Source organism: Danio rerio, chromosome 4 (assembly GCF_049306965.1).
Source record: "Danio rerio strain Tuebingen ecotype United States chromosome 4, GRCz12tu, whole genome shotgun sequence".
Classification (NCBI taxonomy): Eukaryota; Metazoa; Chordata; class Actinopteri; order Cypriniformes; family Danionidae; genus Danio; species Danio rerio.
In genome coordinates this window covers 72,992,328-73,010,299 of record NC_133179.1, presented here as the reverse complement: position 1 = coordinate 73,010,299, position 17,972 = coordinate 72,992,328, and the positions used below count along the sequence as shown (strand labels likewise).

Sequence of the window (17,972 nt, the reverse complement as noted above, 5' to 3'; positions counted from 1 at the left end):
ATAAAATGTATATATTTATGCGATATTTAACAGTATTATTTTTTTTACTCGTCATTTATTCATGCATTTTACAGTATTTAAATGAAATGTGTTTTCTATATTTAAATATGCTTTAATGTAATTTTATTTATTTATTTATTTAAATAAATCGCATTTGATTATGGATTTTGTGTCAACTGTTATGATGTTTGGATATATGTATGGATTATATTTATATTATAAGTTTATAAATATTTTTATTTTTGCTTTTTTGACTCCACTGCACCCCTCTGCAACAATCTGAATCATAATTATATTTATTAACAGGTGAAAATAATAAAAACAAAAAAACTGTACATTATTTGTTTGCTTGTTTATTTGTTTGTGTGAGCTCCTTTTACGATTTTATTATTATGTAAATGCCTGAGTTGCACATCAGCACTGAAATAAATTAGTTTATTATTTTCCCTAATAATAATAATAAAATAAATAAACAAACAAAGTTTTGGTTTTGTTTTCAAATAATAATAATAATGATGATGATGATGATGTTTTGTTTTGTTTCCCCAATAATAAAATAAATAATGAACACAAATCTCCCACAAATCTCTCATTTAAATTAAAATTTTTATTGGAAGCTATACAGTATTATATCTGTGCATATACATTAGTTTAGTCAGTACTGAAGCCAAATCTAACAAAATAACTTTTAATAATTTTTTACATTATAGAAAAAGTATTAAATACATTTTTCAAAAATAGAAAGAGATATATATATATATATAATTTTATTGAAATGTTGTAGTTTGTCATTCCTTTTGCACTATTTTGCATGGATTTAAATGTAATATTTTTCCATTTCTAAAGATATTCGCTGACTAACAAATTATTTTATTAAATATATCTGTTTATTTCATGAATCTGTATTGTTTAAATGCACACACACACTTTCATATATATATATATATATATATATATATATATATATATATATATATATATATATATATATATATATATATATATATATATATGATTCAGGAAATTTTCACAGCATGTCTGATAATATTTTTTTCTTCTGGAGAAAGTCTTATTTGTTTTATTCTGGCTAGAATAAAAGCAGTTTTAATTGTTTTTATATTTCAGAGGGGCTTATTATTCTCACTTCAACTGTATATATATATATATATATATATATATATATATATATATATATATATATATATATATATATATATATATAACTGAGAAATGGATACAAATATTCATTTTCAAAATGGGTTGTACTCATATATGCTGAGTGAGCACTGTACATTTATTAATTATTAATAATAATTATTTTTCTTATTTTTTATTTATGAATAATATTATTTTAGCTCAAAGGTAGTTAAAACCCAATTCTTAAAAGAAATAAAATAAAAGAAAGGAAAAAGAAAATGTATTGCTGATGTTGGCTGTGATGATGGTGATGATGATGATGTCATATGACTGAGAGTTCCCTCGCGCGCGAGCACAAACGCTGCACCATCACGCGATTATCTCTTATCTTAATATTAATCTTACACCTTATCAGTATTGACACGTGTCTAATGACACCATAAACATAAAGAGTTAACAACTGTGCGCTGTCAGTATTTTGGTAAAGTTAACTTATCAACAAAGAGAGACCGTGTGTGGGATTTATAACCGTCGTTTATAACCGCAACATGAACTGGGTCGGAGGATCTCGGTCAGTGCTAATCTGCTAACTTCACTTTAGTTTACTAATGACTGACTTTATATCATCATACGATAAGTATTACTTAGAGGTCAACAATGATAGTTTAAACTACGTTGTATAAACTAATTAATTACATAATTCGTCTTATATTTTTCTCATTTTGACTAATTAGGAGCAGGTGTATCAAAAACAAAGACGACACGGCAAGACTGAGAGTGAGTATAATCTTCGAGTTGTTTAAATCGCTTCACATCAATTATTTGATGTTTTTAATACATTTTTTAGTGATAACACATTCATAACTTTCATAAATTGGCTTAATAACCATACTTGAATTACCTCCAGCTATTTGTATGGCGACGTTAACCTTGGTTTGTGAAATGGCGGCAAACAAAATGTCTGCGAAAATTTTTCGGTTTGAATCACATTTCTCATTTAGAGACGGGGTTATACAAAATATTAACCCCCAACAGTAAACCCACCCTTCAAATTTATGCAAAAAATCTCCAGAAATGATCGTTTACAGTGTCAAAAATTATGCTAAGTTATTGATAGTAGCCAAAGACGTAACGTTAACGTTATCATGGCTAGATTCCTGTTCTGTGGTGATTTAAAAAATCATAACAAATTCATTAAAACTGTATTTTAAATAATGTGAGGGGGGAAATTACACTCAGGTAAATTTGTATTAAATAGTAAGGATACAGTGTTTTCATTTTAGTGTTGTTTAAATTTGAAAACTATTCTCTGATTGTCTTTTCTTCCTCAAGGCGTTTTTTCAGAAGCAAAAGATGAAAAGACATACAACTCCAGACTTGAGAAAAACGCAAGAGCAGAGCACCGGAAATGTGGACCTGCTGTCGTTATTCATCGCCAACCAGCTTGCGTCGAAGAAGGAGCCAACCAGTACAATCATCGTGCACTCACAACTGAGCACAAAGCAAAACTTTTTAGGTATCATAAGCACAACCGATATGTTATTTTGTGTTTTATAGACAAACCGATAATAAATCGTTGGAATGGTCCGAATGAAACTAAACAAGTTTGGAGAAATCCCTCACAGTTTCCGCAGAGCTCTTGTCCAGCATCTGGTCCTAAGCTGAGCTTAGTCACCAATCAAAAACCGAAGAGGTATGATTTAGCACGATTGCTATTTTGTAAATATTGTTATATATACTTTATATTGGGTGTTCGTACTGTATATTGTCATTACTGTATTGTGTACCGTATACTGTCGTTCATACTATATATTGGGTGTTCGTTTCAACAGTGTAAGTAGGCCTGGCTTTAAACTCAGAAAGCATCGTCTGTCTAAATATTTCCAGTCGAAGGTAAGCTTGACTTCACAATGATGAAATCATTTTTATTTTTACTGATTTATTTGCCATGATGACAGTAAATAATAATAGACTAGATATTCTTCAAGACACTTTATACAGCTTAAAGTGACATTTAAAGGCTTAACTAGGTTAACTAGGCAGGTTAGGGTAATTAGGCAAGTCATTGATTGTTTGTTCTGTGGATTATCGGGAAATATATAGCTTAAAGGGGCTAATAATTTTGACCTTAAAATAACGTTTAAAAAGTTTAAAACTGCTTTTATTCTAGACGAACTAAAACAAATAAGACTTTCTCCAGAAGAACAAATATTATCAGACATACTGTGAACATTTCCTGAATCTGTGAAACATCATTTGGGAAATATTTAAAATGAATAAATAATACTCAAAGGGGGGCTAATAATTCTGACTTCACCTGTATTTTTGGCTTTTTGGTATCAAAAATAGATCTACTGTATGAACAAACCATTTTAACAACAAAAATAATCAAATAATACAGAAATAATCATTAAAAATAGGACAGAGCTCCTTCTCCACGCTTGTAAACAAGCTGGTTCCTGCAGTTTACATTTCCAGATAGCAACGTCATGTAAAAGGTTGCAGATGTGGATCTCAGCCCAAGGCAAGCATTCTTTGTAAAAAACAAAAACAAAAACATTTTGTTTTGTTATTTCCTGGAAACGAATGATTGTTTTGCTGTTGAAGGTCATCATTTCTCTCCTGAGGTCACATGGGTTATTTTGAAGCTGCCTAATTATAGATTATACCAACCCAGGCTCATTCTGATTACGTACCCCTGTATACATTTCTGGAGAGCATGAAATACATGCCAGGAGGTAAATTATTTTGTAGTTTTTGTTTTTTTAGATCTCAAATTTCTCTCACAAATGCCATCCGTGCCTGCTGTTCTCGAGTGAATCCACCAGAGGCCGCTGTTGACTGACTTACTGACCAATCTCCCATCCACCCTCTTCCCTAAACCTAAACGACAGTGTTTTTAAAAGCAATCCAGAAAAAGAAAAGCCCGCAAGGCAGCCTAATTTTTACCATGTATTCAGATTTTACCACATTCTCACCCTCAGGGATGCAACGATTCACCTGACTCTCGGTTCGATATGATTCAAGATACTAATCTCAAGATACTAATCTAACTAAATTGGAATTTTAAAGCAAAATCCAAACAAAAGTGAATAATGCAAACTAAAGAAGACTCTTTCATATAAACAATCTAAAACTTTTGACTCTTTGGCAGCTACATTACACATTTAAAACGAATTCCAAATCAAAAAATGACACTACAAATTAAAGAAGACAAACTAAAACTGTGAATGTGCTGGGATTTTACTTTTTAAAAAAATTAATATCAGCATATCTTTGTTTTCTAGTATAAGGTGAAGTCTGCACATTTACAATGGACTGAGATAGCTGGTGTGGAGAGGAAAGCCTTTCCTAAACCAGCAAGCATTGTGTGCTGAGGTGGTCAATAGCTCCCTCTGCTTGTGGGCACTGGCATAACATACTGATTATGATATATAATATACGATATAACAAGCAAAATATTAAAATATGCATAAACTAAATTGAAAAAAGAGAAGGTAAAAAAGAAACAATCTAATACCTGGTTCTGTATCAGCACAGCTTTCTTTTTCTGTCTGAAAAACATCTTCTACTTTTGCTATGAAAACACTGATGCACCGTGGGATCTGGCTCGCCTCACCGCTGCCATTTTAGCCTGCCGCCCCATGTGCAGGTAAAGCGAGCTTGGGCCTGTAAACACAGCGCCCCCTCTGTTCATGTATGGCAATTCATTCAACATTTGTACTGGTTTGAATCGTCACATATTTTAATCGATTTTTAACCGGCTCATGGTGAATCGTTACATCTCTACTCACCTTTTGTTTTTGTCTCACCTGCTTTCTGGAACCGTTCTTTGACGGACTTGAACCACATCGTCGTGGTCATCTCCACTCTGTCTAAAGTCCACTGACGTACATGGCGAGCTACTGGACAAACGGGTATTAACGGAAAAGCTGTCCACATGGAGGTAAGTGGTCAGCTGGTAGCGTGAAGACGAACGGCGTCATACCGCCCCGTAGCCGTTTATTTTAAATACGTTCCTCTGGCTACATAATTCATGATCTCCAGAAATGTATATAGGGCTACGTTTTCAGAATGAGCCTCTGTTGGATTATACACCACCAAAATGGGGTTTACATCGATCACTAGTTGACTTTCATGAAATTTACTCCCTTTTTGTAATCAACAAATGCAAAATAAGCCTTTTCTGAGTGAACCACTGCTTGAAATAACGGCTTATTCACCCTTAGCTGTCCCCTTTGATTGAATCGAACATGTCCGATGGCAGTGGCTCAGATAATCAACATCAGCCATCCTCCTCTTCTGCTGCCTCGAAAGCTCCAATCCAACCACATGTGCCGTTTACCCTACAGTCCACGGCAAACTCTGGAAATAGGACGTTTACACCTCAGGTGTGTTAATTTATGTGCCTTTACAACACAATACTGCAAAAACCGTTAAAAAACACGTACAATTGACTAGCTTGATGTCAAAACCACTTTAAATTGATCTAACATTGGTGTCAATAACACTTCAAAAATCGATCAGAGCACAGTACTGCAACCGTTTGGTTTGGTGGTGATTGACAGGGTGTGCGCGCCCGACATGTCTGAGGAGAGATGCGGTGGGGAGGGGTCAGAAGGGTGCGCGACGATGCCTATTTGAGGACCGGGAGGGAGACGCGAGATTACCGGGAGATCATCACTCGTTTTTGAGCATCCAGAGACTCGCGAAACTTCCCGCCCTACTCATAATTCTCTCTTCATATAGCCGTAAGCCTATTACATATCCATAACACACTGTGATATAACCGCGCTCGGATCGGATCGCTTTCTCACTGCAATCAAACCGCTCCAGGGTTCGTTTCAATCGAGCCGAGACCACCTCATTCAAGCGATCTCGGAGCGATTACTTTGGCGCGGAACAGAGCGCGATTGCCCTGTTCACATATGCCAAACGAACCGTGCTAACAGGGCAAACGAGACACGTTCCGAAACAAAAGTGTAGGTGTGAAAGCACCCTTAGATGTCAATTTAAAGTGATTTTGACATCAATGAAGTTGACAATATTTGTAGTATTACGAAATCCAGTGTAACTTTTAAATATGCAATTGAAGCTTCCAGATGAACAGAACTTTTCCTTGTAATACCTTTTGTGTCATTACTTTGGTGGTCAAAAGGGCATCAAGGTTTTGACATCAAATCCATTTGCATGCTTGATGTCAATTTGATGCCATTTTGACATCAAGATGTCCGCCAGATCAATAGCTGCGTCCCAAATCGCATACTTCTGCACTATTCTACGCCATTTTGTAGTATGAATAGTGTAAGTAGTGCGTTCACACTGAAAACTAAAATGAAGTGTGTAATGATGGACACTTAACGCACTCAACGACCGCAGATTTGTAGCGGAAGGGGCGGATCTATCGGACGCACATGTTGAATAACTATATTTGTTTTGGATGATGAAAGCAAAATTCTCCTACGAGAGTGATTATAGCGCCTCCCGATGGTGAATGCGGTTATACTCACGGCAGGTATTATTTGATAATTCGGTCGTTTATTTCACTGATTTGGCGACCGTCAAACGTCATCAGGGAAACGGTTTGAATTTCCGCTTAGTAAAAAAACATTAGCGTGGCATTTGGGACGACACTACATACATATACTATCCTGTTGAGTGTGTAAGTGCAAAAGTACATAGTGCATTAGTGTATAGTGTGCCATTTGGGACGCAGCTAATGGTCACCAGTTACATACTTCAAACTATCTTATTTTTTGTTCAACGGAAGAAAAAAACTCAAAACAAACTTTTAGAAGTACTTGAGGGTGAATAAACAGTGAGTAAATGTCTTGACATTTTCCTTCATTCTTCCAGCCACTTCCACATTCTTCCACAAAGCCCAACAATCCATGGCTCCATATGGATTCACAACAAAACGTCTTACAAAACAGTCCAGCGATTAGATTTCAGTTTGAGAGCCCATTACCAAAGTGGGTACAATGATGTTTCCGCAGTCTAATACAAGATAATATGAATGTGAAGGTGCATGCAACACTGAATAATCCTCCTCTGTTGCAGTCGAGAGATGGGAGAGACTTCAGACTTCTTTCCACTGAGCTGTTTAAAGAGCAGCGAGGACACTGACAATGAAGGTACAAAACAAATGTAGTTGCAAGCGGAAACTTTGACTCCATTATGCTTGCCTTGTTTACTGTTTGTTGCTAGGTTACCAATACTAAAGTCAGCCACTCTAATGCCGCGTTCACACCAAACGCAACACTTTCGCATTGCTTTATTGTCTCTAAAGTGTTTGCGTGTTGTTTTTTTCTGCATGTTCGTGTCAAACACATCGCACATTGCCCATCATTCACAGTGTAAAACTTCTATTCATGCATTCGCATTGACTTTGTGTGCAACTCAGACGCGCAAATATCTAGTGATGTTTTGTAAACAAAATTGGGGAGGAGTATGCGCAGAGGTTTTGACAAGGCTAGTTCATTGTTACAATCTCTCTATTATCCAGTCAGCTTAAGACTAAACTCCTATAAAAACCACTTCTATTTTCTCTCGACTTTCAACATCCCTCTACCACCCCAGCTCCACATTTTTAAACCTGATTCTGCTTATATTTTGGAGCGGGGGGGGGGGGGGGGTGTGTTATGAGGCCAGGCTAGACACTGTGCTTGGACCTCTATCTCTCTCACCCTCCTGACAAGGGAAATAACATGAGTTTGGGGTGTCTTTCCAAGCATAAAGCCCTCTCCTCGCATAAGATGCATATAATATTCATTCAACATATCTGTAAGTATGCACACAGCAACAATACTCAGGTAAGCTTAGGCGGGTGATACGATGCTCAATTGGTACTAATGGACCCCAAAGTGTGCCAAGAAAATCTCCCCCACACAATTACACCACAGCCCAAACCACTGATACAAGGCAGGATGGATCCATGCTTTCATGTTGTGAGCCGAGCATCCGAATGTGTCAGCAGAAATGGAGACTCATCAGAGCAGGCAGCGTTTCTCCAATCTTCTATTGTCCACTTTTGGTGAGCCTGTGTGAATTGTAGCCTCAGTGTTTTTAGCTGACAGGAGCGGCACCCGGTGTGCTCTTCTGCTGCTGTAGCCCATCCGCCTCAAGGTGGGACGTGTTGTTTGTCCTCGGTTGTAACGAGTGCCTATTTGAGTTACTGTTGCCTTTCTATCAGCTGGAACCAGTCTGGCCATTCTCCTCTGACCTCTGGCATCAACAAGGCATTTGCGCCCACAGCACTGCCGCTCACTGGAAACTTTCTATTTTTCAGACCATTCTCTGTAAACCCTAGAGATGGTTGTGCGTGAAAATCCCAGTAGATCAGCAGTTTCTGAAATACTCAGACCAGCCCGTCTGGCACCAACAACCACGCCACGTTCAAAGTCTCTTAAATCCTCTTTCTTTCCCATTCTGATGCTCGGTATTAACTGCAGCAGATCGTCTTGACCATGTCTAAATGCTGCCATGTAAATGGCTGATTAGAGTTGTGCATTAACGAGCATCTAGACAGGTGTACCTAATAAAGTGGCCGGTGAGTTTATAAACATTTGGAATTTTTTTTTCCATTTTTGCAGATTTTGAAAATAATTGCTTTACGTTAGGAAGGAGACCAGGCAACCGCCACACGTATACTCCCACTTTCAGAACACAATTCCGCCACATGCAAGAAAAAAATCAAATGCAGTTTGATTCGAGGCCATAAAATATTACAACAAGCTATAAACGCAAAAACGAGACCATAAAATAAAACGCTTACAATATTTAAGTAAATGAGTTAAAAAATGTGAGTTTAGATCCAAAAGCTTCTAAGTGCTGCTTGATTTTTCTCAGCCTCCTATGTTTACGTTCAATTATTACATTTTTATGGTCACAAATATGTTCTTTTTATTACATTTTAGTAATGTAGTAACTGAATATAGACATGGGAGGCTGGGAAAATGCTGATTTTAGAAGAAAATCTCAGAAAGCACTTTATTTTTTGCATCTGAACTCTTCTTATACTGTATATTTTGTGAAATTTTGTTTTACAATTTAAGCTGTTTTATTATTTCAGAAATATTTGTTTTCTACTTAAAGATTAAACAGCATTCAAAGAAAGCTTTTGTCAAATGAGTGTCTCTACTTTAACTTTTAAATTTCAAAAGTTTAACATTTTTTAAAATTCAAATACTACATTTACTTGTCTAAAAATAGATATGGGCTGCGTCGGAAACCGCCTACTATTCAGTAGGTACTGCATTTGAATGTAAACGTACTACTCAGCCATTAGAAAAGTACGCTCTATACAGTATGAACGTGAAAAGTATGAATGGAATTCGGACGTACTACATCCGCCATTTTGTCATAGTCACGTGACCTACCTGCGTCAATTGCGTCGCTTTACTCCCATTCATGAATTCGCTTGCGCGGCATCATGGGATAGTGCAGCGTGCATGGAATGCGCACTTACCTAAATAGTAAGTCATCCGGGTACTACTCGCATACTGATTTTCGAATTCTATGAATTCGAACATACTACTAGGCTCGCATACTGATTTTAGCGTACTATATAGTATGGAAGTATGCGGTTTCGGACGCAGCCATGGTGTAAAGAACAACTCTATCCGCTTGTTAAGTGGTGACGTATGTAATACTGTTTCCGAGTCCAAGCCGCCATTCATTTGAGTGGAGAAATCATTCGTTTATGATCACGTTTTATTCCTATCACACATTAAAGTTAATTTTATATAAAATCATAGTGTACACAACAATCTCTGGGCTTGCTGCATAACAAATACCAAAACTTTAACAATTTACTTTTAACAAATTACTTTTTGGCCATCGGATATTAGGCATCGACATGTGATCGTGACTTTCGAAAGTATTAAATCGCTTTGTAAACGTTTATTATTACCATTTCATGAGTCTCCCCATTCAGTTGAATAGAGCGCTTGGACCCGGAAGCCGCTTCGTGTGACGTCACACTTAACAAGCGGATAGCTTTCAAAGCCGTCATTAACTAAAAATGTAGCCGTTATTTTAATGGTTTAGTTATAATTATAGTATAATGTTCCTTTAACAATATCTTACAAATACAAAAATAATAGCATCAGTGCAAGTCTTAAGTAGTAATACATGTAGTGACTGAATGTTAGTATATCTTAATAACTATAGTTATTAACATTTCCAGGCCTCCATGAGCTGTCCAGAGTATGTCATGTGGTCTCTGACTGATTACTCTCTTATATCTTGCAGTGTTTTCCTCATTCACTTCTTGTGACAGATCTGAAAAGATGGAAAACAGTGGATTCTTCTCAATGCAGGTATAAAACACACGCCGGTGCATTTTTCAGAGTCGTATATAGAGTAAATACAGGCGTGGACAAAGTTGTTTTACCCTTTAAATGTTGTCCAGTTTCATTAGTTTGCCTTTGTCTACAAAAGTAATATCTGATTTTTATTCATTTATTTTCAGTAATTTCTTGATGAATCATTTCAGTGACCGCTGTAGTTTTTCTTTCTGCAGTGGAAGGGTACCAACAATTAACAATATATCATGCAATATATAAAATATTTAGTAGGGTAAGTTTATTAACATGTGGATCAATCATTTGATTGGTTCATTTAGAAGGAAGTAAACTGCTCATGCACTATATTGGAGGTTTAAATTGTGCTATCATTTGTAAGGAAATACTGCCCCTTTGTGGTTAAAGCAGACACATGTGCGTTGATGTCTCATAAACAGAGGAATTTGACTTTATTTTCTGATCAAAGATCAGCTTTTTCCTCCCAAAAATGTTGTACTTGGAATCAGATTTTTTTCACTAAAAGAAATATTTATTGTTGGGTTAAAATTGTGATTACTTTTATGATGACATCATATTACTTTGCGTAACTTTGTGCTATTTATTTTGATATGAAATCTTTTAAAATACACGCACAGCACAAGTATGTTCTAATATTGTAAAAAATAAATATATATATATATATATATAATTTTTTTTTTTTAATGTTCAATAAAATAAAATAGTAATGAAAATACTATGTCCAATAAAAATTGTTAAGGTTTATGACCTTTAAAAAAGATATCTCAAAACAGTTTTAATAATTAAAAATTATTTATTATTTTTTTGGAAATGTACAATTATTTTATTGTAATTATTTAACATTTATAAGCAATGTTAATTATTTAACATTGATAAGCATGAAAAAGTATGCCATCGGAAGTAAATAAGAACCCAACAGGCTCAGGATGTCAACATGATGATAATTATGATGAAGTATGTCATTAGAAGTAAATAAGTAGGTCAATTTATAGAAATATTACACTTACGTTTATAATTGGGATTATTATTGCATTAATTAAAATAGAAAACAAGTCATTTCATCAGTGTCATGATAGTATTTACTATAAAATGTTAGGTAATTTACACAAAACTATTTATTAAATGTAATGGTCCTATAAAATCAGCTCTTGTTTTAATTAAATCTACCGACTGAATCATTTTATGACTGTGAAGTTCTCTTTTGATGGACAGAAAGAAGAACATCTGTTCATCCGCCAGTCCTCCCACTCCTTCCTAGTCCATTCTGAAGAAACTCTCAGAACAGGCAACACGTACTTACCAGTGAAAAACAAAACGCCAGCACCTTCACCAGCTCCATCCTGCAGACAGGTGGCGAAATCCACTCGACATTGTCAAACTCAGGTAAAACCCAGCAGTCAAATGAACACTGGACCACAACATGAGGCGTAAAAATAAGCTTGCACTATCTCATCTGCAGACTCGAGCACCAAGGCATGAAGAAAAAACTCGAACAACCTTGGACAAAGAAACGCAAACAGCAGCTTCATTTTACCGGGACGTTTCAGTCCAGTGTTCACTTCTTCCTGACAGATCCACAAGGCGGCAGTCTTTTCCTCAGCTGCTCGGTCATGTCACGCTTCATTCTCCAAAGGAAGGGCACAGAAGAACCAGAAGTAGACCATCAGGGCATTCGAAATCACAACCAGACCTCTCCTTTCGCAGTCTTCGCCGTCAGAGGAGCGCCAAAAGAGATCTGACGTCTGCTGTGGAAGGTTCAGGCCCCAAATCCTCAGGTATATGAATAACTTGAAACCTCACCAAACACCTTTTAGCAGATGGACACTCTGACATTACTTGTCAGCCAGTTCTTTTCAATAAAGATGAACTAAATGAATGGCCAAAGTCTTCTGAAGCTCTAACAATCAAACATTCAAGTCTCTATGTAATCATTTACAAGCGTAGATGAATGCAACAAAGCAAATATGCAAATGAAATGTACAGTGCTTTATGGGTTTTCTGGGGAGTCTAACAATATTTAGGTACAATAATTAAAATAATGGTGGCTCAGTCGCTTCAAAGCAGGAAGGTCGCTAGTCTAGTTGGCATTTCTATGTGGAGTTTGCATGTTTTCCCCATGTTGGCATGGGTTTCCTCCGGGTGCTCCGGTTTCCCCAAACACATGTGCTATAGGGGAATTGATCGACTAAATTGGCCGTAGTGTATGAGTGTGTATGGGTGTTTCACAGTACTAGGTTGCAGCTAGAAGGGTAAAACATATGCTGGAATAGTTGGCGGTTCATTCCACTGTGGTGACCTGAAATAGAAAATAAGTTGAAGGAATTGAGTAATTAAACTAATCAAATGTAAAATACCCCTGTAGTCTTGATCAATTAAATAAATGAGATTATTTTTGTAGTTTAAGCTATGAATATTATCATGGATTGTGTCTGAATATACTTTAAATTCACTTACAAAGTCACAAAATGAATGCAGATGATAAATCTTCGCTACCTTATGTTTAACTTTGAAATCTCGTCTTCCAAACGGTGGCTTCATGTCAACTATTATCTTTGAATTATTTATCAAATATTGTCCTCAAACTATTTGACTATTGATCAAACTTTGATGTTTGTTAAAATCGCTTATTTAAAATGAGCTGAAACAACATTCTTCAGTTTTTGAGGGAGGGCAACTTTATTATTTTATGTTCTTGCCATTTAAGTAACTAATAAGTGAACTTAGTTCCTTCATGTTGTCCCAACACAAATTGATTGATGGAGCCCAGCAGTTTTACAGTGTATGAATGAAGGAACTGTATACTTTTATTTAGCAATGATGCATTCTTGCAGTGATCCAGAAATCCAGAATAATCACAGTGTTCATTCAAACATTTTGGAGGACAACTATGCGCCGACATATCATCATGGTGTTCACTGTGACCCGAGTTCAATACCCTGCCCGAGGTCCTTTGCTGACCTTTCCTCTCTCTCTGCTCCCAACTATTATATCACTGCACTATTCAATCCATTAAAAGGTTAAAAAACATGATAAAAACTATTTAACTTGAGCAGCAATCAACTATTTCAAAGGACCATATGACACTGAAGTTTTCAGTAAAAAATGCTTAAAAAATGAAACGGAATTAAAAAGAAAAAAAAAAAACTTTACTTTAAAAAAATGGAAAGGCAAATTTTACAACTCCCCTACAGTTGAACAGCTGAGTTTTGCCATTTCTGAATCCATCCAAGTACTTTTAGCTTAGCTTAGCATAACTAATTAGAGTATTAGCATCTCACTCGAAAATTCAAAACGAGTTTTGATGGTTTTCCTATTTAAAGCTTGACTCTTCTGTAGTCATGTATTAAGACCGACAAAAAAATGAAAAGTTAGTATTGTCTAGACCAGGGTTTTTCAAAGTCTAAGACAGTGGGCCTCCCTTTTGACAAAACTTATCCATTGGCGCCCCCTCCTCCCAAACACGCACGCACACACACACACACACACACACACACACACGCACGCACACACACATATATATATATATATAGAAAATATATGTCTTTATATATACAGTATATATAAAGACACAGACAGATGTCAGACTGTTAACTCACTTTTATCATCATTTGCATCAATTATTTACAGAGTAATAACAAGTATTTTAATATAACGTTTTTAAAACTAGGATGATGGTTCAATATGAATAGAACAGATCCAAGAACTGTCCATCCCAGTCAAAACAGTCGAAGTTTAGCGGGTCTCATGCTGTCATTAGCCAAAATATTTTGACAAACCATACATAAAGGTCGTGGTTCATCAGCTGGCCCTGTCAACGTAAATCCTAAACTCAAATACTGATCATCATATCGTTGTCTTTTGGGTTTAAGCCCTGAACTTGAAGGCTTTTGTGGCGAGGGGGCGTGGCGGAGAGCCGTGGGAACGGAGTGAGGCCACCGCGTAAGTGGATACACCTGTGGTGCGCACCTGCCTCAGATCCCACGGAAGGAGCTCTGGAGCATAAAAGGAGGAACGAGGGCAGAGGAAGCCGAGAGAGGAACGGGCCTGGACATATTTTACTTTTGCTTTCAGTTTGACGGCAGTCTCCGTGAGGATCTGGGGTGGGGTCTCAGAAACCGACCCATTGTATTAGCAGGCATATACCTGTATTGGCGGGCTTGCCAAACAGAAGCGAATTCACAGCTATGGCCTTCTGGGTAAAAAAGGTTTTCTTATATTTGACGTAGTATTTTTTTTGCTTTGTTTAATTAAAACGTTTAAATATAATAAAAAATACATATAATAATTAAACTTAATAATTATATTTTTATTATATGATGTTTTTTCCCACGCCTCCCCTGACATGCTCTGGCGCCCCCCAGGGGAGGCGCGCCTCACACTTTGAAAACCCCTGGTCTAGGACGATGTGTTGAGAGCTATACTCTCATTCTGGCGTATTAATCAAGGAAATTTACTGCCGTACCATGGCTGCAGCAAATGCATTGATATTAAATAGCACCTGTTATAGTACAGGATGTCCACGGGGTCTTTAAAAGAAGCTTATAAATCAATTATGAGAAAGTTAAGGCTCTTAAAAGCTATTAGAAAGTTGTTAACCGTTTTTATGAGGTCTTAACTTTTGTTCGTCCAAAGTGTTTGACTCCAAAAAAGCTTAAAAATGTTTATTTTCCTCCTAATATTAACAACGACGTACTCCATCTACATTTTTGGTTCAGGCCGGGGGCGCGACCTGCCAAGCTCCTTCGTCCGGGTGATGTCTTGTAATTTGCGACAAACGCGGTAAGGTAATGTGCCCTCTCCACGTGTAGTGACATTATAGAGCAAAACAGACGGTAAAACGAGAGAATAAAAGTTTGGCTATGGACGGTACATCAGCAAAGCGTGCGGAGGTTATCTGGCCACTTTGCCGTGGACGAATCACCACACACTGAACTCAAAGGCATTTCAGATGTTTTCAGGTTGCTGTTTGCGGATTACGACAGCTAAGACATTCACCTTTGGCAAAGACAAAACTGGTTACATCATGAGATTTGGGCGAGCACACTACTTTAAGCAGCAGCTCGTTTGTGTTAATGTTCGACGAGTCTCTCAATCAGTCAACAAACAAGAAGCGGCTCGACGTACGTGTTCGTTTTTGGGATAATAAAGCTAAATGTGTCAGATATTTAAATAAATCTTGGTTTCATTTATTCCTCCAAGCTTTGTTTCTTTCGAGCTCATCTAAGTTGTGTTGCATGGTTTATTTAACTACAGCTGTTTAACAACGACTGTTTATTAAGTTAAAGGTTTGATACTGATTAAAACTTGAAGTGACGATGAGGTCCTAAAATATTCTGAGGTCTTTAAAAAGTCTGAAAAGGTGTTGGAATTACCTTTAGGATTGAATTAAATGAGAGAAATTGTTAAAAAACATGCACTCTTTGATCATTTTTGAGTGAGATGCTAATGGTCTAATCTGATTCAATGATCTATGCTAAGCTAAGCTAAAAGTGCTACAATCATGGTAAATCTCAACTGTTTAACTGTAGTTGTAAAATGAGCATTTTTTAGAAAAATGCTAGTTTATAAGTCTACAGTGTGTTTATTAGTGTTTGCTTTTCTCCAGAACAGATAAAGAGGCAGCAATGGGAATGCAGAATCAAACTGCCCAGGTGTGACGACCCGAGATATGAAAATGTGTGGCAACACCCTGTCAAGGACGTCAGGCGCGTAACAGAATCTGTAAATGAGACGAAGACCTCACAGCGGAAACAGGTGTGAAAGGAGAATCTGCTGACATGTTAAAGCAGAGGAAGAGTCAGAGCGCTGTATGCTATATATCTTTATTGTTGTTTCCAAGTACATCTTCAAGTTTTCAAAGTTCATATATTCAGTCGTATATAATATAAATCTAGCAAAACATTTACAGCAACGGTAATCAAATACTGTACAGCACAACGTTTGTCCTCACTAGGTTCTATCAACAGTAGAAAGGCTGCATTTTGTTCGACGTTACAAAATAAAAACATACAAACAAACTAAAGACAAAGAGCATCCACACACTCAGAAACTGTGTTCAATGGTGCAGGTTGTTCCAACACAAATCTAGAAGTCAAACACATGAAGCTGTTCAATAAAACTCTATAGTACATCACACATGTCCACTGAAACCTTTCATTATGTCACTTCTTGGACTCGACTTGACGCAGTTCATTTTATGTTAGACATTTGTTTTCTTAAAGAGATAGTTCACCCACAAGTTCTAGAATTCTATTCTGTTTTATTTAAGAATTTTCATGGACAGTAGATCAAAGCGCAGCCTTGGGCTAGAGGGGGTCCGGTTCGGGGAGCACAGGATTTCATCTGTTTTTCGCAGGAGATGTTGTTCTGTTGGCTTCACTGGACATGGATCTTCAGCATGCAGTGGGCGAGGTGTTCATACAGTCATGGAATACCTGGAAAAGTCATGGAATTTTCCAGGCCTGGAAAAGTTTTTGGAAAAACAGAAAAACCCACTAGGTTTTGGAAAAGTCATGGAATTTACATTTAGTCATTTAGCAGATGTATTCCCGCCGACCTTCCGCATGGGAGTCGGTTGCTCCACCAAGGAGGCTAAAGACTATGTCCTCTATCGTCTGTTGCTAGAGCACCTTTAGAGGTCAGAGGAGTGAGGTTTACCTGCACAGCACTTACTGGCTGGCCTCTGCTACACTCACCACCCTAAACCTCACTCTCATCCGGGTCACGGCACCAATGTAACCCTGGCGATCCTACACCACCCAACCAACTCCGAGCTGAGATCGAACCGGTGACCTTCCGCATGCTCTAACAAGTAGGCTGAAGACCATGGTCTCTATCGTCTGTCGCTAGAGCACCTTTAGAGGTCAGAGGAGTGAAGTTTACCTGCACAGCACTTACTGGCTGGCCTCTGTTACACTCACCCCCCAAAACCTCACTCTCATCCGGGTCACGGCACCAATGTAACCCTGGCGATCCTACACCACCCAACCAACTCCGAGCTGAGATCGAACCGGTGACCTTCCGCATGCTCTAACAAGGAGGCTAAAGACCATGGCCTCTAACGTCTGTTGCTAGAGCACCTTTAGAGGTCAGAGGAGTGAGGTTTGTCATAGGGCACTGCGAAAAGGGGCGTGGTTAAACAATATCATTAGACGTTAATAAATATGAGCGATTGCTCCGTATTTTAAATTTCTTACTTCAAATGATCCTCAATCTGTCTAACGCAATCCCCTTTTGTGATTTCGCAGGTAAGAATTCACTAAGCTTCAACTTTCGAATGCAGTGAATTGCGAAACACCTGCTTGCGTTTCTGGTCTGCCGCATTCGCATGCCTATGAATGAAAGTCTATAGAGCGGAAAAGTGCTGCGTGATCACGGCTTTATAATAGAAGTAGTTTTAGCTACTATTACTAGTTTAACAAACTATTAACATCATCTAAAATTAGTTTGACTGTCTGTATATTGGAATGGAGGTTAGTAGTTTTTACTTTTCTTATCTTGGCCAAAAACATG

General features: G+C 37.3%; 2 protein-coding genes across 5 annotated transcripts in view; both read left to right on the top strand.

Moving 5' to 3' along the window:
* The window catches only part of tmem19 (transmembrane protein 19), a 1,055,620-nt gene that overhangs the window by 329,624 nt on the left and 708,024 nt on the right, over window positions 1-17,972 (top strand). The window contains exon 1 of one of the 2 annotated variants that reach the window (XM_073945923.1): window positions 5,685-5,888. The exons of the other annotated variant lie outside the window; for it this stretch is intronic. The gene's annotated coding sequence lies outside the window, so the exon portion shown is untranslated. Of the gene's footprint in view, window positions 1-5,684; window positions 5,889-17,972 lie in introns of those variants that run through there. 2 annotated transcript variants of the gene reach the window in all.
* redic1 (regulator of DNA class I crossover intermediates 1) lies at window positions 1,376-16,593 on the top strand. Of its 3 annotated transcripts, none has more exons than XM_068220829.2 (12): window positions 1,376-1,708; window positions 1,872-1,914; window positions 2,470-2,605; window positions 2,695-2,830; window positions 2,970-3,030; window positions 5,367-5,528; window positions 6,994-7,109; window positions 7,198-7,271; window positions 10,390-10,457; window positions 11,673-11,843; window positions 11,920-12,235; window positions 16,066-16,593. In XM_068220829.2, the coding sequence occupies exons 1-12, from the start codon at window positions 1,686-1,688 to the stop codon at window positions 16,218-16,220; spliced, it is 1,461 nt and encodes a 486-aa protein (XP_068076930.1). In that variant the 5' UTR covers window positions 1,376-1,685; the 3' UTR covers window positions 16,221-16,593. The 3 variants fall into 3 exon arrangements, 2 of the variants coding, with proteins under 2 accessions (XP_068076930.1, XP_068076931.1); XM_068220830.2 differs by having other exon boundaries at window positions 1,387-1,708; window positions 16,071-16,593; XR_012402549.1 differs by lacking the exons at window positions 10,390-10,457; window positions 11,673-11,843; window positions 11,920-12,235; window positions 16,066-16,593 and adding an exon at window positions 8,214-8,262 and having other exon boundaries at window positions 1,420-1,708; window positions 7,198-8,135.

Coding starts and splice junctions, on each gene's coding strand:
- redic1 (XM_068220829.2), top strand. CDS start 1,686: ATGAACTGGGTCGGAGGATCTCG. Junction 1,915..2,469: donor ACGACACGGCAAGACTGAGA/GTGAGTATAATC, acceptor TTCTTCCTCAAG/GCGTTTTTTCAGAAGCAAAA. Junction 3,031..5,366: donor CTAAATATTTCCAGTCGAAG/GTAAGCTTGACT, acceptor ATTCACCCTTAG/CTGTCCCCTTTGATTGAATC.